Source organism: Miniopterus natalensis, chromosome 1 (genome assembly GCF_054644295.1).
Source record: "Miniopterus natalensis isolate mMinNat1 chromosome 1, mMinNat1.hap1, whole genome shotgun sequence".
In the NCBI taxonomy this organism is placed as follows: Eukaryota; Metazoa; Chordata; class Mammalia; order Chiroptera; family Miniopteridae; genus Miniopterus; species Miniopterus natalensis.
Genome location: NC_142081.1, coordinates 35955041 through 35969672, shown reverse-complemented (window position 1 = coordinate 35969672; position 14632 = coordinate 35955041). Strand labels below are relative to the sequence as shown.

Genomic DNA, 14632 nt, shown 5'->3' with positions numbered 1-14632 from the left:
TTTTTTACAGGGTGTTTGGGTTTTTTTTGCAGGGTTTTTTTCCTCGGGTATACTCAGTGTAGCTTAGAAAATCATAAACATACTCAGGTTAACTAAAGCTAAATACAGATCACCATTTTCCTCATAGCACAGTTTCTTTTTAATTTAATTTTTTCCCATCACCAATAACCCCCTCTGTGCTCTCTTCCACCTCCACCCATCCCCTCCACCCCTGCAATCACCACACTTGTCATGCCCATGTCCATGAGTTCTCCCCTTTTTTTTTTCTTTTTTGCTCAATCCCTCCACTCCTCCTTTTAGGAGGGATTAAAGTAAGACCTTAAGAACACCATTTAAAGGAATTTACTGAAATGCCAACCTTGTAGACAGTTTTACATCAAATTGTTCAGTGGTAAGAAATGTAATAAAGAATTTCATTTTGCCTTTCATTAGGCTTATTTTCTAACATGGGTGTACTTGATAAAGCTACTGGCGTGGCAAGGCTGTGGGAACTCCAGTAAAGGCAAAACTAGCTTTGTTGCTTTCATTAGACAGATCAGTTCATCCTTATGTCATCAGTAGGTAAGTAGTGCACCCTCTATTGGTGGAGGGTTGGTTTCTATGGTTTCATTTACTTGAACTTAATGCACGGAGAGACAGCCAAAATCCAGTTGAGGTAGGTATGAGTCAAAGGGACCAAGTTCGTTTTACAAGAAGTACACAACACTAATGTTATGAACCATGATTTGACATAACAGTTCAAAGAACACTCAAGAAAAGCACAGACAACATTAGGATTCTAACACAAGGCTATTCGTCATATGAACATGTTTAATGTAGCATGGAATGCAAAAGATAAGAACCATTAATCACATCTAATACTACTACAACTTTTAAAAAATAAATAAACACAAAAAAGGATAGTGACCAGAATAATAGTACTAATATAATCACATTAAATAGAAAACCTTCCATCAGCATTTTAAGAATGTAACAACAGCATGATGCATTTTTTAAATGCATATTCCATTCAATTTTATAATCTATTTTTCATAAAAATGTTCCCTTGAAGAGAGGCTTCAGATACCCATGAAAAGATGATAATTCAGGTTAGAAATACATAATATGCCAGGATTTGTTAGTTCATTGTTTTTAAAGTACCTTAATTTGCTCTTAGATACTTCAAATAAATACTATATTTCACACATACGACAGGTGGCACTTTGCCTACATTAGAATTATATAAATCTTCAGATGTACATTTACATTTTTTACTTTGAATCTTACCATATTTTATAAGTTAATTTTCATTTCTATTTTTAAAGGCTGACCAGGTTATTTGCCAATACAGCATTAGGATCAACAAATGTTGGACTATACTACATTTAGTTATAATATAGCTAATGTATCCAATTTCAAGTAATACATGGGAAATGACATACCTTAATTCATATTTAGCTGTTCCTTTGAACCAAAAATATTAATTTTATGAATGTGATAAACAGCCTTATTGTATGCTTTTCTTCAAATGAGCAGTACCGGTAGCAAATACATAACTCCTATAACTCTGACTACCAAGAAATGAAGCCAAATTTTAGAAAAATACAATGCAAGAAAAGATTCAAGTTAAAAATATATTCCTTTGGTTAAAAATCATACTCTCTCTAATATTCATTTGTAGTCTAAACTCTCAGCATATCCCACCAGCCCAAAGTAATCTTCTAAATATCATCATGTTTGTTGTGTTACAATGTTTTTTCAACCCAGTACTTGTGGAGGTCACTGGGCTGCAGCAAACTATTTTAACTCTAGGAAGGATATATAGCCTTGTTTCATTAGCTCCTTTGACAAATGTCTTTCTTAAAAGATTTTTACTTTAGAAACCTCCGACACATGTAGTTTTCTTCAGATACTGTATATCCAAACTTTTTATAGAAACCAACATTTTGTGGTAGACATTCAAGGGTAATCTTATAACAGTTCAGTTTCTTGCTTAGCAAAGTAAGGGTTGATAATAACCTGAAATTTTAAAAAAAGGGAGGGGGGACATAGAGCATTTATTAATAAAAATATACTTTAGTAACTTAATATTACATAAAATTTCAAATTTATATTGGAAATAGGTTTAGGTCATAGCCATTCCCACTATATATTCATTTAAGTATTGTAAATGGATAAGCATTTAAATCACCCAAAACATTTTAGTTTGTTTCAAATATACATTATCTGATCATCTTCAGCCTGCTAATGAATGGGACAAATACTAAACTCACCCTAACCCTCTTTAAAAATAAGTTTTAAGATGATTAACACTAAAGATTGTCAGGCTTTTAAAAAATATGGCCTATATTAAAGTATTTTTTTCTAAGTCTATTCAAACTACGTAGGAATAATCAACATTCCCACATGAAATGGGTAAGTAACAGCTTTGTTCTTTACCGTTTTTAAATCTACTCTAATATTTGTGAAAGTAGATGCGAGATTAATTCTGGATTGGTCCAATTAATATGAAGTAGAAACAAAGCAAAAAAGTATACATCTTTACAACTCCTTAAAAAATCAAAATCCAGAATATGAGTGGGATTCTAACTGCCTTGGGGGTTAAAAAAAAACACACAAAAAAAACACCTTAAAAAGATCTACAAGAATTTACCTGAAGTGTTTTCTCATGTTTGCATAAACTGAAAAATTGTATCAATTTGAAGACAGAACATCTTGATTGAAGTTAGAAAATTATAAAGGATATGACAAAGTGAAGACTACAATACCAGAAATTTGGTCTGTTTTTAAAAGATTTAGGTAAATGTATAGAGGATTATACAGTAAAGGCTGTTTTAGTATGTTTCTAAAACTTAGGAGACTGAGAACATTTTTTTTTAGATATGACAGAGAAATGAGGAAATCACCTGACTCAGCCAAAAGTTTCCTACTCCTGTGAGAATAGAACTTAAAAATCAGTAACGCCCGGCCGGGCGTGGCTCAGCGGTTGAGTGCTGACCCAGGATCCAGGCGACGGGTTCGATTCCCAGTCAGGGCACATGCCCACGTTACGGGCTCGATCCCCAGTCGGGGCCGTGCAGGAGGCAGCTAATCAATGACTCATCATTGATGTTTCTATCTATCTATCTCCTTTCCTCTCTATGAAATCAATAAAGATATATTGTTTTTTAAAAAAATCAGTTACATATGTTACTCTCTGCAAAATAGCACACTTCCAATTTCTAAACTTTATGGTAAAACTAATTTAAAAATACTTTTTCTCCATTAAATTCAGTCTAAGCTATAGAGTAAGAAAGGATTCGTAATTCATGACACCTAAAAAGGACTTCAAACAGGAAAACATGTTTAACAAGTATCTTGGCAAGGAACTGTAAACTGAAACACAAAAGCATCTTAGTTTATCCAGGGTTTACCTTGTTTCTGCCTACTTACAGTTTGCCAAGCTGCTTTCCTCTGCATGCATCGCTAACAACAACATCTTCTACTCTTCCTCTCTGAAAATATTTACAGTGTTTAAAGGACTAAGAATGTAGGTTTGTTTTTAGGTGAATCAATAAGTGATGTATGGTAAAAACTTAACATAAACTAAAATGCAAAATCTTTTTACTTATAGAGGAAGTAATACAATGAATCAATTTATGGTCTAATCTTGTTGTCTATATCCTGAACCTCCCCACCCTGATGTTTTAAAGCAACTCTCAAAATCTGAAGTACCAAAAGGCAATTTTGTTACGAATGTACTACATCCATCATCCTACTACTTCCTTAACAGCAATTTATTTCAGACATCCAAATACAATTTAGTAATTTCTAGTATAGAAACTCCACCAAAATTCCTGACCGAAAACAGTCCAAATGTTCCTATCTTTACTGTTTCATGTGAGTCTTGAGGAGTAATGGGGTTCAGTAGGCATTAGAAATGCCATAATTAGAAAAGAATACAGTATTCTGTATCCTTTACCATTTGGTAACTGATGGAAATTTGTGTTAGTGTAGTATATAAAAAGTACTCTTTATTAAAACAAAATAAAACACAGCGTTAGGGATTCTAAAGATTACTGCCAGATTTCATGAGGCTTGTTTTCTCTATGACCATATCAAATCTAATACCTTACAGAACAATTTTTAGCAAACAATTCATACTGTTAACACGTTTTCTTCCTCATAACTCAGAACAAAATGGGAAACTGTCTATTACTAAAGGATTTCTAAGCAGAACATTTTCAGGGCCATATACCTCTCATTTTACAATGAAAAGCAGTGAGAAAACAGATTTCTCTAATAGACACAACATAAGTTTTGCTAGAAAACACCTGTCCATTTTAGCTTATAAGCATTAATATGAACACATACCTTAGCACAGGAATGGATGAATTTATGTTCTATTATCAAAGTTGCTGTAGCAACGATCTGTCCTAAAGTCACATCTTCCACAACTGTAACATAATAATCCCCAGATTTCTTCATATGCTCAAAAGATTCTGTGGAAATTGGAAGACAGTGTTATGTTATGTGGCAGACATTAAGCTTTATTAGGTGGCAAAAAATACTAGGGTTAGCTGGCTTCATTATTGAACATTTAGAGCTATTTCACCATAGTAATTTATACTTTGTTTCTAAGAAAGTATTTTAAATGGCCAAGTAGTTGAAGTATCAGCAATCAATAAATTGGAATGTATGCCCAGCTGGTGTGGCTCAGTGGTTGAGCATCGACCTAGGATCCAAGAGATCACAGTTCAATTCCCAGTCAGGGCACATGCCCAGGTTGTAGGCTCCATCCCCAGTAGGGGGCGCGCAGGAGGCAGGCCACCAATGACTCTCTCATAACTGATGTTTCTATCTCTCTCTCCCTCTCCCTGAAATCAATAAAGATATATTTTAAAAATAAGTTTGGGATGTAGTTCATACATTTAAAGAATGTGCTAACAAAGTAAGACTAGCCATTTTAGATGAACAGCACTTACACAAATAAGTTGCAAGGTGTGCCGCTTCTGTGACTAATGAATCATTACTTAATTACTTTAAATCAATGTCTTGAACTTTTACACTCAACATGAATAGAACAAAACTGCAAATTTTAACAAAAGACTGTTTTTACATGGCTCCATTCTGTAATTTTTAATCTGGTTTCCAAATATTTTGACAAAAGTAGTTCTCAGTTTTCCCTTTGTGATCTCAAGTGTTTCATGATTATATGCCTTGCTTTTTAGAAATTACAGTCGTCATTTTGTTTCCTTTGAAAGAACCTTGTGAAATAGGTGAAAAATGTCTCCATTCTCAAGTAATTTTCCCAAAGTCACAGCAAAATGGAGCAAAGATAAAATAAGAAAGGAAGAGAATAGAGGGGGGCGGGTGGGTGGAGCGGAAGAGATTAACCAAAGAATTTATACGCACATATGCAAAACCCAAGGACACAGAAATGGTGTGGAGAGGGACTTGGGAGGGGGGTGGGGGGGTGAAATGGGTTAATGGGGAGAAAAGGGGACATCTGTAATATTTTGAACAACAACAACAAAAAAAGTGGGGAAAAAATCAGACAACAAAAAACTTGGCAGTGTGTACATACCCATCAATCACTACTTTAAATGTGAATGAATTAAATGCTCCAGTAAAAAGCTGAGTGGCCCTAGCCTGTGTGGCTCATTTGATTCAGTGTCACCCTGTGCACTGAAAGGTCGCCAGTTCAATTCCCAGTCAGGGCACATATACCCAGGTTGCGGGTTTGATTCCCCAGTCAGGGTGTGTTCAGGAGGCAACCTATCGACGTTTCTCACATTGAGGTTTCTCCCTCTCCCTTCCTCTTTCTAAAATCAATATAATTAAAAAAAGTTGACTGGGTAAGGAAGATATGGTACAGATATACAATGGAATATTAATTACTAGGCCATAGAAAGAAAAGAATGCAGTCTTATCATTTGTGACAACATGGATGGACCTAGATGGTACTGTACTAAGTGAAATAGGTTGGACAGAGAAAGACAAAAAACATGATTCCACATATACGGGGTGGGGCAAAAGTAGGTTTATAGTTGCTCGTATGGAAAAATACAACAATAACAATAGAATAAACTGTAAACCTACTTTGCCCCATACTGTATGTGGAATCTAAAAACATAAACAAGCAAGCAAAACAGACAAACTTAAACATACAGAGAACCAATTAATGGTTGCCAGTGGGAGAGGGGTTGGAGGTTGGGTAAAAAAAAGTGAAGGGTTAAAAAAAATGAAGGGATTGAGAAGTACAGACTGTTGATGTAAAGTACAGCATACGGAATACAGTCAATATTGTAACTGTATGGTGCCAGGTAGGTAGTGGGAGTATTGGGGATAACACTTTCTAAAGGATCTGACTGTTGAACCACAATGCTGTACACCTAGAACTAATAAAAATAGTATTGAATGCCAACTGTAATTGAAAAGAATTTTTTTTAAAGACCAAAAATAGCTAATTAGTTATTTGAATAATTTCTATTTGAATAAAAACATATATATAGTATAGACTGAAGAGAGCTCTAAATAAAAATAAAATCTTGTTTCCCTTTATTTCTTTTCATTCAGGAAAAAAAAAGGCTGTGGTACTTACTCATAAATTGTTCAGGATTGACAACTCCAGTCTCTGTCAGCTGACCTAGTACCTTAAAAAAACCTAGTTTTGCAAAAACACATTTCCAGTCATGAGAAGAGGTAATGAAAGATATCAAATGAGACAATGCATTAAATAAGCAGGTGGTATTATGAGCAATTATTTTTTCAAAACTTTAATAAGTCACTTAAAAATTACTTCAAAAGATTAAATTAAAACCCTTTATTCTTTCTATTTATGTAGTGATTATAAAATAATCAAGGAATAATAAATAGGTTTTACCAATGTTTTTGCCTGCGTAAGATTTTTGGAATAGTGCTAACATTAATATTCAATATATTCAATATTTATAGAACCAGCGTGTACATTTCTCAATGCAATTTGCATTAAATACAATGCAAGGGATGCCTAATTTTCCAAATATGTGCTTTGGTTTTATTTAAAAGTGCAAGATTCTCCATGACCAAATATGATACACAAAATATGAATAATTTAATTGTTGAGACTACATTTTTAAAATATTCCTGATTAATTTCATTAATGTTAAAGTAATGTGCACAGCACACTTTAGAACTTCGAGAATCTTAACTTCTATACAGTCAATAACTAATTTTACCAAAATTAGTTTCTTCGTGTTTCCTACCAAAAGGAAAATGGAAAAAAATTGATTTTCGATTACTAAAATTTAAGGAAATCATTTTGGAGAATGTCAGTGTTAAAAAATGAAAATATGTAGACAAAACCTTTTGCAACTTATGCAAGGCAAATTATCTCTACCCTCATTCCTCATCCAGCTTCTTAGAGAAGATTCTTACATGATAATTTCACCTTCATGAGAAGTCTTTTGGCTTCTTATAGGAAGGAGCAATGTTGTACTTAAGTCATTTGAAATATTTCACAGTAATATCTGGTCTTATCCATGACACATTACACACTGAAATTGAGGGTCTCAGTCATTTTAATAATTAAATACAAAAAATAATCCAGTCAAATAATATTATTTTTTAAAATTATCACCATCATCAGGATGTTTGTGGAGAAAAGAAAATGCTAGCTACAATTCTAACCAGGATTTGTAAACTGAGTCCATACCTCTATTTAAATCAGCAGTACAAAGAGGCCTCAAAACCAAACCTTCTCCAGGGTGTGCTGGGGAAATGGCTGGAGAAAATGTAGCTGTATTCTGGCTCCAGTCCACTTCTTGGAGTAGACTTGGGTCAAACATAGGTGTTTCATCAGGTTTCATCTTTGCAGTAAGATCTAAAATAAAATTTTAAATGTTAAGGCATTTTATTTAATGGAAGGAAGGTTACAATGATTGCTATACCCAGTTAAAGAAATTATTCTATTTGATACCTGCCTCTAGCTCAAAGATATATATCAATAATAGACTACCATAAAACAAGGAAGCAATACAGGAAAAATTAAAGTCCCTTTAATGACAGAACAGTTTCCCCAATAACCCAACCCCTAGATGTTCCCTGTTTCACAAGTCAGTATGCTTAAAGGCAACTCTTAACTTTTTCTTCATCTTCTGCTTATATAACCCGATGTAACTATATAGGTAATGCTATAGAGTAATGGAGGCTTTGGGAATGTGGGGTGGTATAGTAACAGAAACTAACATTGTTCAGAACTTACTATGTACCAGGCATTGTTCAAAGAACTTTACACACTACTAATTCAATTACTTCAGCAGTTCTGCAGGGATGATTATTATCTCTACTTTAACAGATGAGGAAATGCAGGCAGACTCATTAAGTTACTTGCCCAAGGTCACAAAATTAGTGGAGCCAGGATTTAAACCTACGCATGGAAAGAGCATGAGCTCTGGAATCAGACCTGGGGTTCAAATGTCAACTGTGTGACCGAGGCTAAGGTAAGTAAACTCTGAGAATGTTTTCTCGTTTGTAAAATGGAAAGGAAACTACTGGCAGGATGAAATGAATTACTGTATACAAGCACCTGACAGTGCCTACCTACCACATTGCAAGTGTTCAACAGGATAACCTTTAGTTAGCAATTAACTTAAAATTCATGTTTATAATTCTTGTTAATTTTTTTTACCTTTAATGAGTCAGGCACTGCTGGATACAGGTGCTACAAAAAGAACGACAGGTTGTCTATTATGTTTATGTTAAACTAAAAGCTTTCTAGGCTAGGAAAGAAGAAATTTTTTAAAAATTATAGTTTATTATATAGAATACTGAAAGGTTTTTTCTTTCATTCCCCCCTCAAAAAGGACTCAGATCATGTTATATTCTAAACACTATTACCTGGCTCTAAAAATAGTAAGGGAAGGAAATAACTTTTGATTATTAAAACAATCATTCCTATCAAATTTAACAAGCCTACAGTCCATTTGAAACATTTTTTTGTAGGTTAATTTTAGTGTTTGTCCCTGATAATTGGGCCCCTGAGGCTTTTGTGTGTACTCTCATCTGAGTGATGGGTAGTAATGTTGTTTTTTGGGTATGCAGATAACTGGCTAAATATTTATCAATAAAATGTGTACATTAAATGCAGATGCCAGAAAGTATTAAGAATTTAAGTTCCTCAAAGAAAGTTCAGAGGGGAATTTAAATGAACATTAAGACAATTACAAGTTAAATAGATTCCTTTTTCCTATAAAGTTGTCTGAGTTTACAACAAAATGTCGACTAGAAAACATGCAAAATAACGTTGATAATTTCCAAGAAAGAGGAGAGAGGTACACAGAGGAATTAGACTTACTAAGCCTTTACTAATTAATTTTAAACAGTAAATTCTAATATTTTCCTGTGCATTTCTTAAACCAGATGGCCCTATTCCATGATCATAAAAATGAATGATACTGGCTAACATTTATTGAACACTTTCCATTTGTTAACTCAAAAATACAATAAAGATGTATCATTATTATTCCCATTTTGCAGAGCAGGAAACAGGCACAGCTACTTGCCCAAGATAACAGTCAATAAGGAAGAGACATAAGATTCAAAAAACAGGATATGGGGCCAGTGTCATGGGGACTGGACATGTGTGGTTGCACAGGGCCCCACACTTGGATTAATTCTCTGCTACCACCTTCTTGCATTTACAAGGCCCACATATGCCTAACCTTAGCCCTAAATGCCTAGTGAATGAATAAAAAATGGTGTAAGACTTATCTGGAGGTCACATTTCAGAAAATCCAGAAGGAAAAAGATTTGCAACTTGCCACAACTGATGTAACAAAAACCATACACCAAATTTAATTTTACTAGGATCACATCAGTTTTTCGTTCAGTTGATTCTTTGGACACAATTCTAACAATCTGGTTTCCCAGCCTCTGTAGCAGACTAGAATACAAATGGGGAGGAGCTGCTGCTAGAAGCAAGCAATTGAAAGCAACAAGTAATAGACACCGGGAATGAAGATTTTTAAAAGTTGGTATAAAAAAATTAAAAACTAATCTAAGGCCAAATCTAAACTGTTTTATGTATTTCCAGAGCTCCTGGGGCATCACTACACTACCTCAGTACATTGTGAATGGGAGAAAGGGAGACTTGTGCTGTTTGAGACTAGGGTTCGCCTACATACATTTTATAACAATTTCAATAATAATTTGAACTTTTAATCTAAAGAACACTCCACTCGCTGATGACTTCAATAGGCCTGGCAATATTACTAAACTGCAATTACACTTGTTAGTATTTTCTGGTAGTTTCTCTTATCCTTATAATCTAGGCTTTATTCCCAGTCTTTGGGCCAGGAAACAAGCACGTGGAGCTTCCAGGAACTGACCCCAAGGTAGCACACAAAAGAGTTGGACTAGATGTTTTCCCACCTTGAGCTCTACACTACCATATTAAATTGACACCAATCTTTACATCATCCTAAAAAGAACTGATCTAAATGATTTCTTGAGATTCATTCCTCAATTCGTTCATGAGTGGGTATCTTAACAAAACGAATCCCATAATCGCCTGCTTAATTTTGTATGAAATGGAGTTCGGTTTACATAAACACAAGCTCCTATAAAAGAAATCACAGTACTCGGTGTTTTAGGGGTAGAGGCCCGGGAAAGGAGACAAAGGATGCCCCTCTCTCCCGCAGCGAAGCCCCGACTTAGTCAGTGCAGGAGGTGATCTTAGGAGCAGGAGCAGGTCCTCAAGTGGCTCACAACTGCTGTGGGGTGCACCTCGGAAAGGAACGGGGCGAGGGGGCGTTCGTGCCCATTCAAAACCGACGGCGGCAGAGACCGAGCAGCTGTCTGGATTCCCCAGCCAAAGGCCGGTGGGCGAAGAGTGAGTGTCCACCCCGGACCCTGCTCGGGCCCGCCCACGGACGCGGTCGCATGGCAGGACCACCGGCCACGACCCCGAGCTCTGCTCCAGGCGCGCGTCGGCTCCACCGGCTCTGAACCGCGCTCGGCACCCCCGCGCGCGCGCAGCCGGCGGGCGAGGATAAATGCCCGGCTCCCCAGCGGGTCCGCTCGCGCCCCCACCCAGGGCCTAACTCGCCTCGCCCGGGGCAGCAGTCACCTGTTGGATGAATCGCAAGGCAGGCCCGCCGCGGCGCCCGGGACCCCGGCCCTCAACCCTCCTCACCCGTGCAGGCCCCGCCGTCGCGCTCCTCTCCCGGGCCGCAGGACTGTCACCCACCCAGGTGCACAACACTGGACCCGGATCCGGACGCGGATCCCGCTTCAGCGGCAACCCCACCTCCTCCACCCCCCGCGCCACAGCCGCCGCCGCCAAGACGTGGCAGCGCCAGCGCCGGCCCCCCGCCCCGTCCGCTGACGCAGGGCCTTGCGCAGGCGGAGGGAGGGGCGGGACGCACCCCGGGGGCGGGGCCTGCGGCCGTAAGGCAGCGCCCGGGGCGGGGCGGGGCGGGGCGGGGCCTGCGGCCATAAGGCTGCGCCCGGGCGGGGGCGGGGCCACCTGGGGACTCCACGCCCAGCGGCGGCGAGCCCGCGTCTGACCGCGCTCCCTCGGGCCTTCCCCACGGCGTCGGTAGGTGGGCTGAGTGGAAATAATTCTCTTAGGAGTCAGCTAAACGCTGAAAGTGGCGGCTAGCGCGGGGCTCGGGCTGTCAGAGCCCCAGGCTCGGCTCTCGCCCTCTTTCCTTAAAGGTCAGTCCGTTCCTTGGGGCTCGGGCTGCTCCCTGGCAGCTGAAGCTCCTCATCCCGTTTTCTGAGCCACAGAGCCAGCCTCCAGGAGGCTGCAGTCTCCGCCTCCGAGGCTCTTGTATGAGCCGGTTCTCAGCTGCAGCGAGTTTGCCTCCCTGCAGACAGAAGGCGGTGTCTGGAGGTGTCTGGGGTGGAGGTGTTACTGGCATCTCTCCAGGTTGTAGAGGATATGGGTAGGGGGAGACCAGGTAGGCAGCTAAACGTTTTACAGCACGCAGGACAGCGCCCACGACAGGCAACTGCCTGGCCTGAAGTGTCAGGACTGCTGGAGCTGAGAAACCTGGGGTTAGGAGAAGAAAGATGACTTTTCTCTGTGCCCCCATTTCCAAAGCGTTCTACCTAAGTAGCACCTGTACCCATTTTACTGATCAGGAAACAGGTTCAGAGATGTTAGGTAATTTACCAAAGTCAGTAACTCCCCTCTCTTGCCTGGTAGCATAAATTTGCAAAGTACTTTAGTCTTTAACAATATTGTTCAAAGCATTAACACCATACCTAGTCTGCCAGAAACCATCTTTTTTTTGCTTGTGAGATTTAAATTTCAGTTAACTCTTTTACTGATTATGCATTTTCACAAAACACCTGCGAGGCTGATGGCACATCTCTGTATCCATATTTGTTTTTACCCATCCATACAAAAGAATGTATGAGAGATAAAAATAAATGCCACTAATCTTAAGAATTAGATAGCCGCCTTTTCTTATCAGACTCTGGTCCTATGTTTTCTTCTGAGCAACAGAATCCTGTAAATTTTATAACTTAGCAAAGAGTGAAGCAATTATAAAATTTATCACAGAACACAGGAGTTCTAAGAAGTACCCCAAAAGATCTGCATTCCAGACATTCTCCTCCTTACCCCCTTTGTGCCATAGGAACCCAATTTCTCCTTAATAGTTAAATTCAGTCACTCCAGCCAGTAAAGTGGCCCCTTCTTTGCCTATTATTTACTTGCAATGAGGCGCTCAACACAGATCGGTGACAATCTCAACTTCTTTTTTAATGGTATCATCGATGAGCCCTCTAATAATTTTTATTTATTTTATGGATTTTAAAATTGAGATATAATTGACATATAGCATGTATTAGTTTTAAGTGTTCAACATAATGATTCAATATATGTATTTATTGCAAACCAGCTACCACAATAAGTTTAGTTAACATCCTTCACCACACGTAGTTACAAATTTGTTTTTCTCCTGTGATGAGAATTTTTAAGATCTACTCTCAGCAACTTTCAAATGTACAATACAGTAGTATTAACTATAGTTACCACCCCCAGGACTTACCTTACTAACGAGGTTTATACCTTTTGACCAACCTTCACCCATTTCACTCACCAACCACCCACACCTCTGACAACCTCCGATCTGTTCTCTGTATCTAGGAGGGGTTTTTTTCTTTTTCAAAGATTCCACATATAAGTGAGATCATACAGGATTGTCTTTCTCTGTCTGACCTATTTCACTTAGCATAATGCCCTCAAAGTTCATCCATGTTGTTGCAGTTCACTTCCTTTTTATGACTGAATAATATTCCATTATATATATACTTATATGTACATACGTATACATCTTTATACATTCATCTGTTGATTGACACATTGTTGCCACGTCTTTGCTATTGTAAATAATGCTGCAATGAACATGGAGGTGCAGATTTCTTTTCTAGAGAATGATTTTGTTTCCTTTTTATAATTTTAAAAAACATTAATTTTAGAAAGAGGAAGGAGGAGAGAGAGAAAGAGAGAGAGAAATATCGATTTGTTGTTCTGCTTATTTATGCATTCATTGGCTACTTCTTTTTTTCTTTTTTTTTTTTTACTTTTTAAATTTATCTTTATTGTTGAGAGTATTACAGGTATACCATTTTCCCCTGCAAATGACCCCCTCCACTTCACTCCCACCCCCTCCCCAGGCCTTCACCCCGTTATTGACTATGTCCATAGGTTATGCATGTATGCATATAACTTCTTTGGTTAATCTCTTCCCACCCTCCACCCCCCTTCCCTGTTTCCTCTGAAATATGATCGTCTGTTGCATGTGTCAATGTCTCTGGATCTATTTAGTTCATCAGATTCTTTGTTTATTAGCTTCTTCTTAAAGAAGACCCTTCAACTTTTCCTGTAGTGCTGTCTGGTGGTGATGAACTCCTTCAGCTTTTTCTTATCTGTGAAGGTCTTTATTTGACCTTCAATTCTAAATTATAGCTTTGCTGAGTAGAGCAATCTTGGTTGTAGTTCCATGTTTTTCATCACTTTGAATATTTCTTGCCACTCCCTTCTGGCCTGCAAGGTTTCTGTTGAGAAATCAGCTGACAGTCATATGGGTGCTCCCTTGTAGGTAACTAATTGCTTTTCTCTTGCTGCTTTTAAGATTCTCTCTTTGTCTTTAACCTTTGGCATTTTAATCATGATGTGTCTTGCTGTGGGCCTCTTTGGGTTCCTCTTCTTTGGGACCCTCTGTGCTTCCTGGACTTGAAAGTCGATTTCTTTCCCCAGGTAGGGGAAGTTTTCTGTATTTTTTCAAATAGGTTTTCAATTCCTTGGTCTCTTTCTGCCTCTTCTGGCACCCCAATAATACGAATTTTGGGCCTCTTGAAGTTGTCCCAGAGGCTCCTTATACTATTTTCATATTTCTGAATTCTTTTTTCTTTTTGCTCTTGTGGTTGGGTGTTTTTTGTTTCCTCATGTTCCAGATTGCTGATTTGATTCTCAGCGTCCTCTACTCTACTGTTGATTCCCTGTAAATTATTCTTCATTTCAGTTCCTGTAGCCATTTCAAATTTGTACTTTATTATGTTATCGATTTTCTCAGTTATTTCCCTAACCATCTGCTTAAACATCCTTATAACCAAAATTCTGAACTCTCTATCTGTTAGCTTGCTTGGATCTATTTAATTTAGTTTCTCTTCTAGAGAT

At 38.1% G+C, this 14632-nt stretch overlaps 1 protein-coding gene across 2 annotated transcripts; it reads right to left on the bottom strand.

The window, feature by feature from the left end:
• Window positions 1-790: 790 nt before the first annotated feature.
• On the bottom strand, window positions 791-11234 carry GNPNAT1 (glucosamine-phosphate N-acetyltransferase 1). 2 transcript variants are annotated; one of them, XM_016198122.2, is made up of 6 exons: window positions 11135-11234; window positions 7655-7822; window positions 6563-6625; window positions 4333-4460; window positions 3412-3473; window positions 791-1998 (listed from the first exon to the last, which is right to left on the bottom strand). In XM_016198122.2, exons 2-6 carry the CDS (start codon window positions 7806-7808, stop codon window positions 1851-1853), a joined length of 555 nt encoding a protein of 184 aa, XP_016053608.2. In that variant the 5' UTR covers window positions 7809-7822; window positions 11135-11234; the 3' UTR covers window positions 791-1850. The 2 variants fall into 2 exon arrangements, with proteins under 2 accessions (XP_016053608.2, XP_016053609.2); XM_016198123.2 differs by lacking the exon at window positions 11135-11234 and adding an exon at window positions 11069-11101.
• Between the last annotated feature and the right edge of the window lie 3398 nt (window positions 11235-14632).

Excerpts from the sequence above, each read along its gene's own strand:
- GNPNAT1 (XM_016198122.2), bottom strand. The coding sequence starts at position 7,808 with ATGAAACCTGATGAAACACCTATGTTTGACCCAAGTCTACTCCAAGAA. Across the intron at positions 4,461-6,562 it reads CAATCCTGAACAATTTATGA|AATCTTTTGAGCATATGAAG; the intron begins GTAAGTACCACA and ends CAATTTCCACAG. Across the intron at positions 3,474-4,332 it reads TCATCCATTCCTGTGCTAAG|AGAGGAAGAGTAGAAGATGT; the intron begins GTATGTGTTCAT and ends AAATATTTTCAG.